Source organism: Somniosus microcephalus, chromosome 22 (assembly GCF_052327205.1).
Source record: "Somniosus microcephalus isolate GS21.2 chromosome 22, FLI_Smic_1.0, whole genome shotgun sequence".
Lineage (NCBI taxonomy): Eukaryota > Metazoa > Chordata > Chondrichthyes > Squaliformes > Somniosidae > Somniosus > Somniosus microcephalus.
The window spans coordinates 6,461,905-6,479,884 of NC_141008.1; the positions used below are offsets into that span (position 1 = coordinate 6,461,905).

General features: G+C 46.3%; 1 protein-coding gene across 1 annotated transcript in view; it reads right to left on the reverse strand.

Moving 5' to 3' along the window:
* Window positions 1-17,980, reverse strand: part of cux1a (cut-like homeobox 1a) — a 436,348-nt gene that overhangs the window by 138,250 nt on the left and 280,118 nt on the right. The window contains exons 10-11 of the mRNA XM_085965092.1: window positions 7,913-7,961; window positions 6,583-6,687 (exon numbers count right to left, since the gene is read on the reverse strand). Of these exons, the coding sequence (XP_085821218.1) occupies window positions 6,583-6,687; window positions 7,913-7,961 (154 nt within the window). The remainder of the gene's footprint in view (window positions 1-6,582; window positions 6,688-7,912; window positions 7,962-17,980) is intronic.

The following is a 17,980-nucleotide window of genomic DNA, read 5'->3' on the forward strand; positions in this document are numbered from 1 at the left end:
GGAGGAGACGCCGAGGCTTCTAGGCCTACCTGGAAAAACGGGGAAAGGTAGGAAAATTAATGAGATTAGATAAGTTAATTACTTTCTAAATCATTTTTTTAAAAAACAATATGTGTTTTAAAAGCAACGTTTTTTTTTAAGACGCAGAAAGCGGGAAAAAGAAAGGAAAAGTTTGGAATCAAGATGGCGGCGACTCACCTCGGTTCAGAACGATAAAGCCCGGCCACACACGCACCGATTGGCCCGGCAGCACACGCCAGCAACCCGGCATACGATTGGTCGAGCTCGAGGTCACTCTGTCGCTAATGAGCGGATAATGAGATGCTAATGAGCGGAATGTTGAAGGTTTTTGGGATACCGCGGGCGCAATTTTAGCCCGGCCGAAACGTAAATACGCTTAAAACCGTCTCGGAAGCGTAAGCTTTCTTTGGAGGTAACGCGCGCGTAGGTACGCCCTGTAACTTTCGAGCGCATACCCGCAAGACGCACACGCGATGACAGACAGAATGACAGACAGAATGACAGACAGAAGTACCGATTTATATATATTGATGTAATAGCAGAGCACTTGGAAAACAGTGACAGGATCAGACAAAGTCAACATGGATTTACAAAAGGTGAATCATGCTTGACTAATCTACTGGAATTTTTTGAGGGTGTAACTGGTAGAATAGATAAGGGAGAACCAGTGGATGTGGTGTATTTGGACTTTCAGAAGGCTTTCGATAAGATCCCGCATAAGAGACTAGCATGCAAAGATAAAGCACATGGGATTGGGGGTAAGGTGCTGTCTTGGATAGAGAACAGGTTGGCAGACAGGAAGCAAAGAGTTGGAATAAACGGGTCTTTTTCCGAGTGGCAGGCAGTGACTAGTGGGGTACCACAGGGATCGGTGCTAGGACCCCAGCTATTCACAATATATATAAATGATCTAGACGAGGGAACTAGATGTAATATCTCCAAGTTTGCAGATGACACAAAGCTGGGTGGGCGTGTGTGCGGTGAGGAGGATGCCGAGAAACTCCAGTATGATTTGGACAGGTGGGTGATTATACTGCATCTGCCATGCATCTGCTCAATGTGGATAAATGTGAGGTTATCCACTTCGTTGGCAAAAACAGGAAGGCACATTATTATCTGAACGGCAATAGATTGGGAGAAGGGGAAGTGCAACGAGACCTGGGTATCCTTGTGTACCAGTCGCTGAAGGTAAGCATGCAGGTGCAGTAGGCGGTTAAGAAGGCAAATGGTATGTTGGCCTTCGTAGCGAGAGGATTCGAGTACAGGAGCAAGGATGTCTTGCTGCAGTTGTACAGGGCCTTGGTGAGACCACACCTTGAGTATTGTGTGCAGTTTTGGTCACCTTATCTGAGGAAGGATGTTCTTGCCATGGAGAGAGTACAGCGAAGATTCACCAGGCTGATACCTGGGATGGCAGGAATGACGTATGAGGAGAGATTGGGTCGAATGGGCTTATATTTGCTAGAATTTAGAAGAATGAGAGGGGATCTCATTGAATCTTATAAAATTCTAACAGGACTAGACAGACTAGATGCATGAAGGATGTTCCCGATGGCGGGGGAGTCCAGAACCAGGGGTCACAGTCTAAGGATAAGGGGTGAGCCATTTAGGACTGAGATGAGGAGGAATTTCTTCACCCAGAGAGTGGTGAACCTGTGGAATTCTCTACCACACAAGGCAGTTGAGGCCAATTCATTAAATATATTCAAGAAGGAGTTAGATATATTTCTTAAGGCTAAAGGGATCAAGGGATATGGGGAGAAAGCAGGGACAGGGTGCTGAATTTACTGAATTTGGATGATCAGCCATGATCTCATTAAATGGCGGAGCAGGCTCGAGGGACTGAATGGTCTACTCCTGCTCCTATCTTCTATGTTTCTATGAGACAGGGTGTCTGTGATTGGGGGGCAGACAGAGTGTCTGTGATCGGCGGGGTGAGAGAGACAGTGTGTCTGTGATCGGGGGGGGGGGGGGGAGACAGAGTGTCTGCGATCAGGGGAGGAGAGAGAGTGTCTGTGATCAGGGGGGGAGAGAGACAGAGTGTCTGTGATCTGCGGGGGGGGGGGGGGGGGGGGGAAAGAGTCCTCTGCGTCCCTCCCATATCCAAGGAGGATTGGAAGATTGTGGCCAGAGCCTCTGCAATTTCCACCCTTACTTCCCTCAGCAAGTTAGGATGCATCCCATCCAGACTGGGTGACTTGTCTACCACGAGCGCTGTCCACCTTTTAAGTACCACCTCTTCTCTAGTGAAGACAGATGCAAAGTACTCATTTAGTGCCTCAGCCATGCCCTCTGCCTCAATAAAATGACCTGCTTTTTGGTCCGAAATAAGCCCCATCCTTTCCTTTGATGACCTTTTTACTACTTATATATTTATCAAAGGCTTTTGGATTCTCTTTTATGTTAACCGCTAATCTAGTCTCAAACACTCTCTTTGCCCCTCTTACAGGAAACTTTCGATTACTGGCACTGGCAGCACGGTGGCATAGTGGTTAGCACTGTTGCCTCACAGCGCCAGGGACCCGGGTTCAAATCCGGCCTCGGGTGACTGTCTGTGTGGAGTTTGCACATTCTCCCCGTGTTTGCATGGGTTTCCTCCGGGTGCTCCGGTTTCCTCCCACAGTCCAAAGATGTGCGGGTTAGGTTGATTGGCCATGACAAAAATTGGCCCTTAGTGTTAGGGGGGGATTAAATGCGTGGGGTTACGGGGATAGGGCTTGTGTGGGATGGCTGTCGGTGTAGGGACCGGGTGCTAGGGTTTGGATGATCAGCCATGATCTCGTTGAATGGCGGAGCAGGCCCGAATGGCCTACTCCTGCTCCTATCTTCTATGTTTCTATTAACCGGCCCCTAAATAACCGGAACGCTCTATCCACCGGCAAAATTCAGGAGTCGGTTCAGGTAACTTTTATTACTTTTATTACTCCATTTGTTGCTCTGCAAGGGTGTAGCTGAAGCTGTTGCTAAGCTACAGAGACGCTTGCAACTTGTGCCGATTGTTTTGAAGCAACAGGGTTTGTTGCTTTATACGGAGCTCTGAGCTCCGAATCTTTTACTATAGCGTTTGGTTATCCGGAATTGTTGATGAACCAGCACCACGTCGGTCCCGTCCGTGCCGGATACCAGAAAGTTTCCTGTATTTCCTTTTTCAGTTATCCCCTGTACCTTTTGTATTCAGCTTGGTTCTCTACTGAATTATGAACTCGGCATTTATCAGAAGCCTCCTTTTTCTGTTTCATTTTAATCTCTTTATCTTTAGTCATCTAGGGAGCTGTAGCTTTGGATGTCCTTCCTTTGCCCCTCATGGGAACGTGTCTATTCTGTACCCGAACTATCTCCTCTTTGAAGACCTCCCATTGTTCAATTACTGTTTTAACTGCCAATTTGAGATTGCAATCCACCTGGGCCAGATCCCTTTTCAACTCACTGAAGTTAACCCTCCTCCAGTTAAGTATTTTTGCGCTTGATTGTACCTTGTCCTTTTGCATAACTATCCTAAACCTGATGATGATGCTGGGAGGGGCAGAGTGTCTTTGTGAGATGCTGGGAGGGGCAGAGTGTATCTGAGAGATGCTGGGAGGGGCAGAGTGTCTCTGAGAGATGCTGGGAGGGGCAGAGTGTCTCTGAGATGCTGGGAGGGGCAGAGTGTCCCTGTGAGATGCTGGGAGGGGCAGTGTCTCTGAGAGATGCTGGGGGGGCAGTGTGTCTCTGAGATGCTGGGAGGGGCAGAGTGTCCCTGTGAGATGCTGGGAGGGGCAGAGTGTCCCTGTGAGATGCTGGGAGGGGCAGAATGTCTCTGTGAGATGCTGGGAGGGGCAGAGTGTCTCTGAGAGATGCTGGGGGGGCAGTGTGTCTCTGAGATGCTGGGAGGGGCAGAATGTCTCTGTGAGATGCTGGGAGGGGCAGAGTGTCCCTGAGAGATGCTGGGAGGGGCAGAGTGTCCCTGAGAGATGCTGGGAGGGGCAGAGTGTCCCTGTGAGATGCTGGGAGGGGCAGAATGTCTCTGTGAGATGCTGGGAGGGGCAGAGTGTCTCTGTGAGATGCTGGGAGGGGCAGAGTGTCCCTGAGAGATGCTGGGAGGGGCAGAGTGTCCCTGTGAGATGCTGGGAGGGGCAGAGTGTCTCTGTGAGATGCTGGGAGGGACAGAGCGTCCCTGTGAGATGCTGGGAGGGGCAGAGTGTCCCTGTGAGATGCTGGGAGGGGCAGAGTGTCTCTGAGATGCTGGGAGGGGCATAGTGTCTCTGTGAGATGCTGGGGAGGTGGCAGAGTGTCTCTGAGATGCTGGGAGGGGCAGAGTGTCTCTGTGAGATGCTGGGAGGGACAGAGTGTCCCTGTGAGATGCTGGGAGGGGCAGAGTGTCTCTGTGAGATGCTGGGGGGTGGCAGAGTGTCTCTGAGATGCTGGGAGGGGCAGAGTGTCTCTGTGAGATGCTGGGAGGGACACAGTGTCCCTGTGAGATGCTGGGGGGGGGCAGAGTGTCCCTGTGAGACGCTGGGGGGGGGGGCAGAGTGTCTCTGAGATGCTGGGAAGGACAGAGTGTCCCTGTGAGATGCTGGGGGGGGGGGCAGAGTGTCCCTGTGAGACGCTGTTGGGGGGGGGGGGGTAGAGTGTCTCTGAGATGCTGGGGGGGACAGAGTGTCCCTGAGATGCCGGGGGGAGGGGCAGAGTGTCTCTGAGATGCTGGGAGGGGCAGAGTGTCCCTGTGAGATGCTGGGAGGGGCAGAGTGTCTCTGTGAGATGCTGGGAGGGACAGAGTGTCCCTGTGAGATGCTGGGAGGGGCAGAGTGTCCCTGTGAGATGCTGGGAGGGGCAGAGTGTCTCTGTGAGATGCTGGGAGGGGCAGAGTGTCCCTGTGAGATGCTGGGAGGGGCAGAGTGTCCCTGTGAGATGCTGGGAGGGGCAGAGTGTCTCTGTGAGATGCTGGGAGGGGCAGAGTGTCCCTGTGAGATGCTGGGAGGGGCAGAGTGTCCCTGTGAGATGCTTGGGGGGGGGGGGCAGAGTGTCTCTGAGATGCTGGGAAGGACAGAGTGTCCCTGTGAGATGCTGGGGGGGGGGGGCAGAGTGTCCCTGTGAGACGCTGTTGGGGGGGGGGGGGGCAGAGTGTCTCTGAGATGCTGGGAGGGGCAGAGTGTCCCTGTGAGATGCTGGGAGGGGCAGAGTGTCTCTGTGAGATGCTGGGAGGGACAGAGTGTCCCTGTGAGATGCTGGGAGGGGCAGAGTGTCCCTGTGAGATGCTGGGAGGGGCAGAGTGTCCCTGTGAGATGCTTGGGGGGGGGCAGAGTGTCCCTGTGAGATGCTGGGGGGGGCAGAGTGTCCCTGTGAGATGCTGGGAGGGGCAGAGTGTCCCTGTGAGATGCTGGGAGGGGCAGAGTGTCTCTGTGAGATGCTGGGAGGGGCAGAGTGTCCCTGAGATGCTGGGAGGGGCAGAGTGTCTCTGAGATGCTGGGAGGGGCAGAGTGTCCCTGAGATGCTGGGAGGGGCAGAGTGTCTGTGTGAGATGCTGGGAGGGGCAGAGTGTCCCTGTGAGATGCTGGGAGGGGCAGAGTGTCTGTGTGAGATGCTGGGAGGGGCAGAGTGTCTCTGAGATGCTGGGGGGGGCAGAGTGTCCCTGTGAGATGCTGGGGGGGCAGAGTGTCCCTGTGAGATGCTGGGGGGGCAGAGTGTCCCTGAGATGCTGGGAGGGGCAGAGTGTCCCTGTGAGATGCTGGGAGGGGCAGAGTGTCCCTGTGAGATGCTGGGAGGGGCAGAGTGTCCCTGTGAGATGCTGGGAGGGGCAGAGTGTCCCTGTGAGATGCTGGGAGGGGCAGAGTGTCCCTGTGAGATGCTGGGAGGGGCAGAGTGTCCCTGTGAGATGCTGGGGGGGGGGGGGGGGGGGCAGAGTGTCTCCGAGGGATGCTGGGCAGAAGGGAAGGGATGTGTCTCTGTGAAGGAGAAATTGTCTGTGGAGTTAGTTTTTGGGGCAATGGAGCAGCTCATATGTTGGATTTCTGATCATTTTCTTTTAAGACTAAATAACCATCATTTGTGAAGTTAAAAAATGTTTTTGGAAAAGTTGCGTTTGGAAGGAGCATGTACAATTTTAAATTTGCTGCAGGACGGATTCTATATGGTTTAGAAAAAATCTTGCAGTGAATAAAGTCAGAATAAGCAGCCTGTGCCTGAGAACTATGGGGAGGGTAGTCAGTACATGTTCAAAAATTGGAAAACCAGGCATCGGGATCAAGGTTTGCAATGGCACAGCAGTGACTTCCACAATTCAGTTCCTTTATCACAGGCCTTTAACAGATCAATGTTAACGAAACATAAAGGCACATTATCCCATGTGGAAGTTTGTGTCATTATTTCAGCCTCATCATTTTAAGTTACATCTTAATCTAGTTACCACCTTTTCAAAATCAGTTCAAGTGCACAACTATCACTGGTTGGTTAACCTTCAATGTATGCTTCAAATTGACCTGAAATTAATAGGTAGACAGTTGGAAAGTGGATAAGACAGCTCTGAAGTGAAAAATGTGTTTATCAGTCAACCCTTCATGTGATTCATGGTCTTTAATGCCTTACCACATCAGGAGCTTTCTGAATCTGAGTGGCCAGCTGCAGGGATTTGTTAGCTGAGGAAAGCTGCTCTCGTAAGGCCTCGGCCTCTCTCTGAACCACCTCTGCCCTCTGAGGAAAAGGGAAGAAAAACAAAACGCATTCATTCAACAGCTGACAAATTATACAGGCCCATTAATCAATTTCTGCGTCACTGACTAGAACAGATTTTCCTTAACAGTCAACCTAATAAATGTAAAAAGAAAATACTGAAAGTGATGGATATTCATTTTAAACAGTACAAGGAGGAAATAATTGAGTGATTATGACAGTAATTTAACGCCAGGAGCAAGGAATCCCTGCTGATATTAATGTTACAGCTCAGTGAGTTTTTCCAGACAGAACAAAAACAAGTGGAACGAGATTCTTTTATTCAATTTCTTTTCCACAGATGAGACCAGAGGGGATTTTCTTTTGGTAATTGGGGGGGGGGGGGGGGGGGGGGAGAGAGACGAGGGGAGGGTAAGGGAGAGGAGGGTAAGGGAGAGGAGGGTAAGGGAGAGGAGACGAGGAGCGGGAGGGGTTATGAGAGGGGAGTGGAGACGAGGAGAGAGGGGGGAGGAGGTGGGAGGGGGAGGAGGTGGGAGGAGGAGGAGGTGGGAGGAGGAGGGGAAGGGGGGAGGGGAGATGGGGAGGGGGGAGTGGGGGGGGGGGGAGGGTGGGAGGAGGGGGAGGGTGGGAGGAGGGGGGAGGAGGAGGGAGGAGGGGGGGGGAGGGAGGAGGAAGGAGGGGAGGAGGAAGGAGGGGAGGAGGAAGGAGGGGGAGGAGGGAGGGGATGGAGGTGGGAGGGGGAGGAGCTGAGGGGAGTGGTGGATGAGGTGCCAGGGCAGGGCTGAGGGGAGTGGGATGAGGCTGAGGGAAGGAGGGGAGTGGGTGGGAAGGGATGGGGTGGGAGGGAAGAGGTGAAGGAGGTGGGAGGGAAGGAGATAAGGAGGGCGTGCGAGGGGAGGGGGAGGGCGTGCGAGGGGAGGGGAGGGCGTGCGAGGGGAGGGGAGGGCGTGCGAGGGGAGGGGAGGGCGTGCGAGGGGAGGGGAGGGCGTGCGAGTGGAAGGGGTGGGGTGGGAGTGGAGTAGGCGTCGGGGGAACAGGCGGGAGGGGAGGGAGGACGGAGGGGAGCGGGCCGGAGAAGGGGCCGGAGGGGAGCGGGCCGGAGGGGAGCGGGCCGGAGAAGGGGCCGGAGGGGAGCGGGCCGGAGAAGGGGCCGGAGGGGAGCGGGCCGGAGAAGGGGCCGGAGGGGAGCGGGCCGGAGGCTGCAAGAACAAAATCATCAGCCAAAAACCTTCTGAAAATCTGTTACCTGATTGGCTCGTTCCAGATCTGTCATGATCATTTCAATTTCATCTGCTCTGTAACAGATTCAAGAAGAAACCAAGTGAATTAAAATCCGAAACTCAGTGCCGATATGCCACTGCAATAAAAAAAACCTCGCTTCGATAGGTTTTTTTTTGGTAAGGAAATGTCCTCAATATCACAGTCAAGGAAACGTTTCATCCAGATGTTTTGTTGTTATATACCAGATATAAACACACTTTAGCATCTTTGTCCCTTTCATTTGGCTGTACATAGGTGCCCAAATTACAGTTGCAATTGCATAGGTGGTTTCAGACACTCTCCAATACGTGGCAGCTTCTCCCACAGGTTATGTTTGCAAAGTTCTCTTCTCCATTATTATATTGATAAAGAAAATCTTTTGAGGTCAGCGGCAGTGCGGTTCCAGCGGCAGTGCGGTTCCAGCAGCAGCCAATATGGAGTAGGTACTGCGAGCTTTCAGTTAACTTTAGAGACGGTAAAGTGTATCACACAGGGGAGGACCCAGGAACTAAACACAGCATTACACAAGGGAGTTAACAAAAAAAAGTGCATCACACAGGAGACCTCAGTGCAGGAAAAACACAGCTTATGTACGACTTCTTCTGGTTCTGACTGTTCAACTCCAACTGTAGCAGCTAGTTAGGAAAGCATGGTCAAGCCAAGGATCAGGTTTAGCTCTGCACACCTTAACCTGAGCCTGGTCAAACTTAAAAATGGAAATATCGAAGCCAATTGCCCTATATAACTGGCCAGATGACTATTTACACCTGGGGTTATCATATGACTGATCGCCATTCAAATAGGTTAGCAACTAATCTCAGCACTCTGACAACTAAATGCCCAAGTTTTGAAATGCAAGACCACCACATTCGTTTGATAAGCAGTCATCAAAACATAACTTCAGTCGAAGTTGATACGGCGATGAAATGGTATACACGCTGTGGCTATTCACAGAAAGCAGGCACAAGGATTCAAATTAGCAGATTTCCAGCATCCGCAGTATTTTGCTTTTGATTCAAATTATATCATCTCATTTCCATGGCACTAGTCAAATCATACTTCATGTAGATATTTGATGGCATAAAATTCAAGTATCAGGTGTTTGATTAAGATTGATGTTTATTATCTACTATAATTCTGACATTTCTGACATAACTGAACAGGTCAGACAAGTGCACATTTCATCCTGCTCGACAGATAAGGCATCTTTAACCTCTTCACATATTGAGCACAGCTGGATTCCTTTAAATCAACATTTCGACACACCCAATGCATATGGCCAATCAACAGAACATATGGGCCAGTCCTTCCCTAGTATCACTAATAATGAGGCAGCAATATTAGAGTTAATACAAAATGATACAATCCCACATTCACACAGGTAATTTGATTTTTTTTCCAAGTTAAATTGCATCTTTGTTAAATGTTTTGTGAATAATCCCAAATCTGGTCAGTGCCACAATGAGGCATTGGCTGTTTTTAGTTTCTATACTGCCCTGGCTTTACACACTGGCAAAGTAAATCCATGTGCAGTTAGTGGAGTTGAAGACTCTGAAAATCGGTTACGAGTTGGCAGCTGTGTTGTATTCTTCCGCTGTCACTATATAACAAAATATTTCTTACAGTATCCTGCACTTGCTGCCTTCTCATTTCAAAGGCTCTCACTGTAATCAGATGTTTTTCTCATTTAGTAACGGTGACAACAGTGCTTTCCTGAAGTGCAGTCAGGCTGTCGTCCACAGCCACTACTCCTTGTATATCCCACATTTCTAGTGGAGTGTTGAAATACGCCAAGCATTACTGCTTGATGCATGAAAACTAGGATATCTACCCCGAGAGGTGCCGGGGGAAGGCCCTGAGAATCATTAAAGACGCGAGTCACCCCCGCCACAACCTCTTCGCCCTGCTCCCGTCCGGTAAGAGATACCGAAGCATACGGTCTCGTACCAACAGGTTTCGAAACAGCTTCTACCCCCAGGCCATAAGACTCATGAATGATGAATTTATTATTATTTATTACTGTTGTTTTATTTATTATTACTGTCTTTCTATTAGTATTTTATCATTGCTATGCCATATTTATTCCAATGTTGGGAGGACTCGTAAAAATCAACATTTCATTGTGCAGTACGCACGTCTGCTGCATATATGACAAATAAAATTGAATTGAATTGAAACTGAAGCATGCAGCTTGAAATGTGTAGGCATTGTATGGTGTTAGTAACAACTGCTCCCAAAAAATTCTCAGCGATGTTACCTTATTTAAGAGAGTGATGTGAACGGAAATAACCATCTAAGTTACCTCGAAGAGGAACAGGAAGGATAAGTTGGCACTGGACAACCAAGCCAGTCTGTAATTCTCCACAGAACAGTTATGTGTAATATTACCAATGTAATCTCTCCTACCAACACTGCTGGGATGTATCATTGAGGATTATTTTAAAGCAATACACAGAAGAAATAGTCAGATATCCTCCATATACTTCTACAAATGGCATTCAAATTCACCAACATATTTCACCATCATCCCAACTCACAAAAGTGAAGGAACCCCAAAGGTTTTTGAGGTTTTTTTTTTTAAAAACAAAAAAATGTTAATATTGACTTTTCACATTTCTAAACATCATCCCTTTAGACCTGGAAACGTCTTTTAGAGTTAAGAAAACTTTTCACGTTGTTGATTTTTACACTTGCTTGTAATGAAGAACCAAAGCTGCCTCGGTCACGGCTATAGCAGGGAATCTTCAACAGTAAGTCGATATTCATTCACAATGATTTTATTTTAACAAACAGGATATTCAGTAACATATTCGATTCTCATTCTCCATTTTCACCTCATTTAATTCACCAAGAACTGCTCTTTCATCCCCACACAAGCTGCATTCAAACACATACAACAGAACCTTCCAGCACCCTTGCAGTCAGACACACACATCTGGCAGACAATTTATCAACTGGAAACCACTTCTCCTAAATTGATTAAAACAAAATAAAACTTTACCATTAACTGCCAATAATATAGTGGCTGTATTAATGCATTACAAATAAACTTACATCTAATACACTGAGACATTACATTAAAATTATTTTAAAAATAATTTCTATTCAACAAAATGAAGCTTCATTGGACTTAAATGTTTGTTCTATAGTAAATCAACCAGAGACACTGGCCTGTGTAGCCTCCTGTGCTGTAAACACAGGGAGCAATTCTCATGTAAGTATTGTTACAACAAAAGAACACACATTACAGCACTGATTTTGGAGTTTATACATAAAGTGTTTGTTTTATTTTTTGATTTAAGTAAAAATCCTCTTCACTGTGAATCCAAAAATCGATGTCCCTTCATCATCACTGGATCACTCTCCTGGAACTCCCTACTTCACACCATTGTGGGGACACCATCAACACACGGACCGCAGCGGTTCAAGGCGGCTCACCACCACCATTTCAAGGTAACAAGGGGTGGGCAATAAATGCAGTCTTGGCCGTGACACCCACATCCCAAGAATACAAATAAATACTTGATGTTCCTTCTCAAAGCACTTAAAAATAAGCAAGAATTTCTTCAAGCTAACAAGTTAAACTAACATTTCAGTTAAATATGGAAATTGAAACTGTATCACTGATGTTTCAAGCATCTAGCTCACACACAACCTCAATCCAAAACCCCTGTTATCTGATGTTATCACTTTGCTATCTGCCAACCCTGTAGCTGTACATTCTGAAATCCGATCATGAGATAACACACTAGGTTCAATTAAGCTATTTCCTAGGAATTTAATATTTTGAGTTCTATTATGCTTTTACAGCAGTCAGGAATCAGTAAGTACTTGTAACAGATACCTTGTAACAAGCGTAATATTACAATAAGGAAAGTCAAATCAATTTTATAAGAACGACCTAAATAAAAATCAAGCACAACACATGTGGTAAGGCAAAGCCATAAATGTGGGAGTGATCGGCAACATGGTTTTTAATGCCGTTTCAGAATTTGACGACACAATTTAGCAATGTGCTGTGCTCTTGTCCTCTGGAAGAGCACCATGGGAGCTAATATAAATCAAAGTAGTGATAGGGCCACAGTTAATTGCGTGCAGTTGGTTTTACTGCAGGTGTCTCAAAAAATTCTGTTAATTATAATAGCAATGGAAGGGAGATGGTGTTCAAGTGCTCGACGACAAAACATGAAGGGTACACAGTTTGAGTGGGTTCGCAGGCATTGGCAGTTGTACACACTGGATATTCCTTTCCCCTTGGGCACCTGCAGCATGGTACAGTCTGCACTTTCCTCACCAATAACATCCCAGCAGGAACTCGATGTAGCACACTCAGGAGGCAGTGTGAGCAGCTGCTACTACCCTTTGAAAGACCATAGGAAAACAGGAAAATGTAGGGCTTTGGACGGGGGTGCAGAGCCAGTGGGGAAGGTCAGTGTGGGAGTAAGAGCGGGGAGAGGTGGGGTTCAGACACTGGGAAAGATAAACCTTCAAAGCAGCGTGTGAGATGGTGCGCCAGAGTTTGGTAGGGGTAAAGATCTTGAGGCAGGGACCCAATCTAGACGATACTATTATAATATAACCTTTTCTTTATCTATGAGTCTCATACGGCCAATGTTTTGTAGTTGCAGGTAAATGAAATGGGTCATTGGACTCACTGCAGATTATGACACTAGTGTTACATTTTGTCATATTCTGCACATACAGCAGCAAATCACTGAAAACGCTACAAACGTATTGTGATTCTGCACTGGAGTCGTCCGTTTATTATTAGATGCCAATTATTTCACAGGGTTGGATCTCTTCAGTCAAGTCTGAAAACTGAAATGGTAAACGAAGAGAAAGTTGGGCCTGGAATTTGCGGTCAGTGGCGAAGGGAAAACGTTCGGTGCTAACTTCGAAGAAAGCGACCTCAGTAGCGTGAATTTCAGCTCTCCCCAGCTTTGTGTGAATCTGCTGCATTCATTTTTTACATTCAAATTGTGTTATATATAGGGAGTAAAGAACAAGGGGCTGATCGTAACCCAGAGCAGGTTTCTACTGGAAGAAAATGTTTAGCAGTGGCTTTATTTATGGATATAAATTAGAATTGGCAGAGAATGTTAATTACTGACACTTCTTTCACACTTGACCCCTTTTATTCCTCTTTATACTTCTATCAAAGAATTACATTTCAACTATATGATTTTACTTGTTTGCCTTGTCCGCCTTCTTTCCCTTGCTCTCATCTTTATCCAGTTTGAAATGCTCACACAATCTCAAACATGGTACAGAAGTTTTCTTTAATAAGCTACTTCTTCTGGCAGTTTCATCTGTTCGTTTGCAAATTGGAAATTAGGAAATGTGCTAATTGTGATTGAACACCTGATTTCCATTAGTTTGATTTTCTCTGCTGAGAAGAGGTTAAACTCCGATTTCATTCATTTATTTTTAAACTCATTCGGATGAAGTCTGGCACCATTTGACTTTCTGTCACGGTTCACAATTTACAAAGACACGGTTATTAAAACCTGTTACTTGCACCACTTTCAGTTGAGGCAATTTCTGCAAGTTATCCCCAGCAGAACTCTCACACCCTATGACAACTCAATCTGATCTCTAGTTTAGAAATTTCCACAGGATGTGCCTAGTGCAATTACTGCAGATTATATTCAGTCAGAAGACTGCCAGAAGTTTGCACAATAACAAAGCAAAGCCATCTACTCATAAGTGAATAGTGGGGGATGGAGACTGCACCTTGCTATAGTTCACCAGCCTCTTTATATCATTAAATTTCACTAACAGATACATCCCTGAACATGCACCGTTACTGGAATCACAGAACAGTTGTACAGTGTTCTGCTTTCACATCAACTTTAAGTTCAATACATGAGCGCAGTGAAACACCACAGCCTCCACCATACACAACCAGACTGTATTCATGTAGCAGCCAGTGTACTGCGTGTGCTCTGGTACTTTCAAACCTCAAAATCTCAAACTTTATCTAAAAAAATTACTTCTGAATGACTTCTAGATGCAATACAAATTCAAAATACATCCAAATTTGTATGAACTAATGTACTGCATATAGGTTAACCCAGCTGTTCTTAGCATCACACTGTGTAATGTGTTTGGAAAAAGATAAACATACAATCTATTGTTCATCTTCATAAAAATAGGGAATGCTTGGACACTGTTCTGCCCCTATCCTTGATAAATATCACTAATTCAAGTCAGGACCCTATTGCTCCATGGAAAGCACAAGCATTTTTACAGCCCCGATGCATGTGCTATATTCACCATACACGAGTGGCATCCTTCATGACGAGGTGGTTTTCAGACACCACCAGTGATGCTGGGCTTGAGAGCCTGCATGGACCATAGCATGTCTCTTCCCATACACTGGTGAACAGTCAGACTGTATCACCTCCATGCTAGAGAAACGGGTTTAGACTTGCTATGTGAATGTGAATCTTCAAAATATATGCAGAGACCATTAGTCTGTTAATTTTGTCAGGTTAATTTGTGAAACTTGATAATAGAGTTCACAAATCTGACAGTGAATAACTGCACTAGATGGCATGGAATGGCTAAATGTTCAAAACATGGTTCATGAATTGTTTAAGATCTAGAACTCTGGTATCAGAAAGGAATCCCATCAATTGGGACTTGGTTGCTGATCATTTGTGAGACAATAGATGGTTTTAGCTTAAGAATGCATAACTATTAAATCCATAAATTACATTAATGGAGATGCTGCATTAATTTTTTAGATTCAAATTGTTATATATAGGGAGTAAAGAACAGGGGGCCGATTATAACCCAGAGCAGGTTTCAAGGCGGCGAGGGGGAGTGAGGGCAAGTGCGTAATGCACTCGCTGGCCTCATTTTTAGCAACCTCATCTGTCTGCAAAACCCTGCCAGTAACCTACTTAGAATCATAGAATCGTAAAATAGTACAGCACAGGCGGCCAGTCGGCCCATCGAGTCTGCAACGGCTCTTCTGAAGAGCAATCCAGTTAGTCCCACTCCTCCGCTCTTTCTCCACAGCCCTACTTGTTTTTAACTGCTCACCTGCCTGGTTTCCGTCAAATGGGTAGGGTTAAAATCCAACCCAAAGTATAGTCTTCAGCTAAAGCAGGGTTAGAGGGTGTGGGATAATCGGACCAGGCACGCAGCTGGAGTTCAGTCCCCATTTTAAAGTTCTACATTCTGTGTTTAATCTTGTATTTCCATCATGAATTCTTAAATCCACTGTGCTATAAAGAAAGAACTTACACTTATACAGCATCTTTCATAACCTCACAATGACACAAAGTGCTTTAAAGCCAATTAAGTACTTTTGAAGTGTAGTTACGGTGCGGTTACACACTCTCACCAGTGGAGATATTGCCGTGCCCCCCCACCCCCGGCAAGAGAGCATGACAAGTTTACATGGCCATTTTCCACTATAATGGTGGACAAAGGAATTGATGATGGAAAAGCTGACAATAAGTACACGCAGACAGGATTTTTAATATATTATACAGAGATCACATTGTGGGTGCTTTAATAATATTTGGAAAAGCTGCAGGCGAATTATCAAATGGTCCTGCCTCACCACTTCACCAAACAAATTCATTTATTAACTAAGCTCATGTTGACTCGAGGACTATATGCACCCGTTTGTGTAACTTTCAGTAGTATGCAAATTTCTTTAAAAATCCACATAAACTAATTTCAGTGAAAATACTAAATGGTAAAATTTTAAAGCAGGGACCGAGACACCTGGCAGTTCACATACACAAATCTTTAAAGGTGGCTGGACAAGTTGATGAAACTGTTTAAAAGCACACGGCTTTATAAATAGAGGCAATTATGGTGAACCTTTATAAATCACTGGTTAGGCCCCAGCTGGAGTATTGTGTCCAATTCTGGGCACCGCACTTTAGGAAGGATGTCAAGGCCTTGGAGAGGGTGCAGAGGAGATTGACCAGAATGGTACCAGGGAGGAGGGAATTCAGTTATATGGAGCAAAAAGAGAAGCTGTGACTGTTCTCCTTAGAGCAGAGAAGGTTAAGGGGAGATTTAAGAGGTGTTCAAAATAATGAGGGGTTTTGATAGTGTAGATAGGGAGAAACTGTTTCCACTGGCAGGAGGGTCAGTAACTGGAGGACACAGATTTAAGATATTTGGCAAAAAAGCCAGGAGGGAGATGATGAGAAATATTTTTTACTCAGTGGAATGCACTGCCTGACAGGGTGGTGGAAGCAGATTCAATAGTAGCTTTCAAAGGGGAATTGGATATATGGATATATACCTAAAAAGGAAAAATTTGCAGGACTACGGGGAAAGAGCGGGGGAGTGGGACTATTTGGAGAGCTCTTTCAAAGAGCCGGCACAGGCATGATGGGCCGAATGGCCTCCTTCTGTGCTGTATCATTCTATGATTAAGCTTTTTATAAGCTCGCAATTTAGCATTAGATTTCAGTATTTAAAGACGTATGATAGTATTTTATAAACTGCAACAGTCAAATCTATTACTTTTTTCTGTTTTTTAAAAGAAAGCAGAGATTCACTTCATAGCTGGTTCCCTGATGGCCAGTAACGGAACATGTCCTAGTGGTTGCTTAAAGAGCAACAACAGCATGTCGCTTTCTAGTCTCCTGTAGCCAAAAGCTGGGGAGAGCCGAGAGTAGGAAAGAAATGTTTGATTATATATTTTAGATTAGCCTTCTTCAATCCTAGAATATAGTTCAACCTCTGGATACAAATTAATAAACTGTTAGCCAAACAAGGGGAAAAAAACACCAGACTCTCTCCTTTTAAGTGTCTGGTGCAAAACCCATGGGCATGTGGTAAGCAACATTCTCTTTATGCGGCCGGGTGGCCGCACAGTGCTCCAGGGATCCTGCGCAGCCAGCTAGTCAATGCAAAAACTGTGCTGCGCGGTAATTTGAATGGCCCGCACAGCCTCTTAAAGGGGCCGCGTGGCGCAAAAAAAAATTAGAGGGAACATTGGTGGTAAGCAAGGTAATTTTGGAGGGTAGATTGGGGTCAAATTTGCTGAGATTAAAACAGAGTTGATGTTCTGCTGCAGACTTGTCGATCTGATACCTGAGCCATACACTGTTGACGAATGATGCCCGAGGAGTGGAAACCAGAAGGACACCAAGAACACCGTGAGTAAAGTAACGGCAAAGGGTGGCAAGAAGCAGAGACGGTCGAGGAAGGAGAGTTACTCGATCTACATCTACAAAGCGATGAAGCAGGTTCACCCCGACACTAACATCATCTCTCCCAAGGCCATGAACATCATGAACTCCTTTGTAAACGATAATTGAGCTCACTGCAGGTGAAGCTTCCCACTTGGCCCATTACAACAAACTTTCAACCATCAGCTCGAGAGAGATCCGGACCGCCATCTACTTACTGCTCCCTAGGGAGTTGGCCAAGCATGCCGTGTCGGAAGGGACAAAGGCTGTGACCAAGTAAAACCCTACAATGCATTGAAAAAAACACCAACCAACCTCACTTACTCATAGGAGCGGCAGGTGCCAATATTGATCAATTGGTAGAACTCCCTTCTCTGAGCCAGACGACTGTGGGTTCAAACTCCACTACAGGCTGGAGCACATGGTCTACTCTGACAATGCAGAACTCCTTCAGCATTGCACTGAAGTGTCAGAGGTAGCACTTCAGATAACACATTAAACAATGGCCCCAGCAGCCATCTCAAGAAATGCAAATGATTCCATGGCACTATGCAAACAAGAGCAAGAAGTTCTCGAACATTCCTCCCACAACCAACACCATCAAAAACTGATTAACTGGCCATTCATTCACTTGTTGTTTGTGGGATCTTGTACATTAGCTACCGCTTCTGTGTGCATTACAATGACACTGGTTGTCAAGTGTTTTGGGGTGACTTGATAAGGTACCATATGATTGCAAGTCTTCAAAGCTCAAGATAACCCTACAAGTGGGTATGATAGCAAAATACTGCAGAATTCACCGCTCGAACCTCACCGTCCTTGGCCTCTTGTATTGTTCCACGGAAGCTCAACGTAAACTCGAGGAACAGCAACTCATCTTCCGA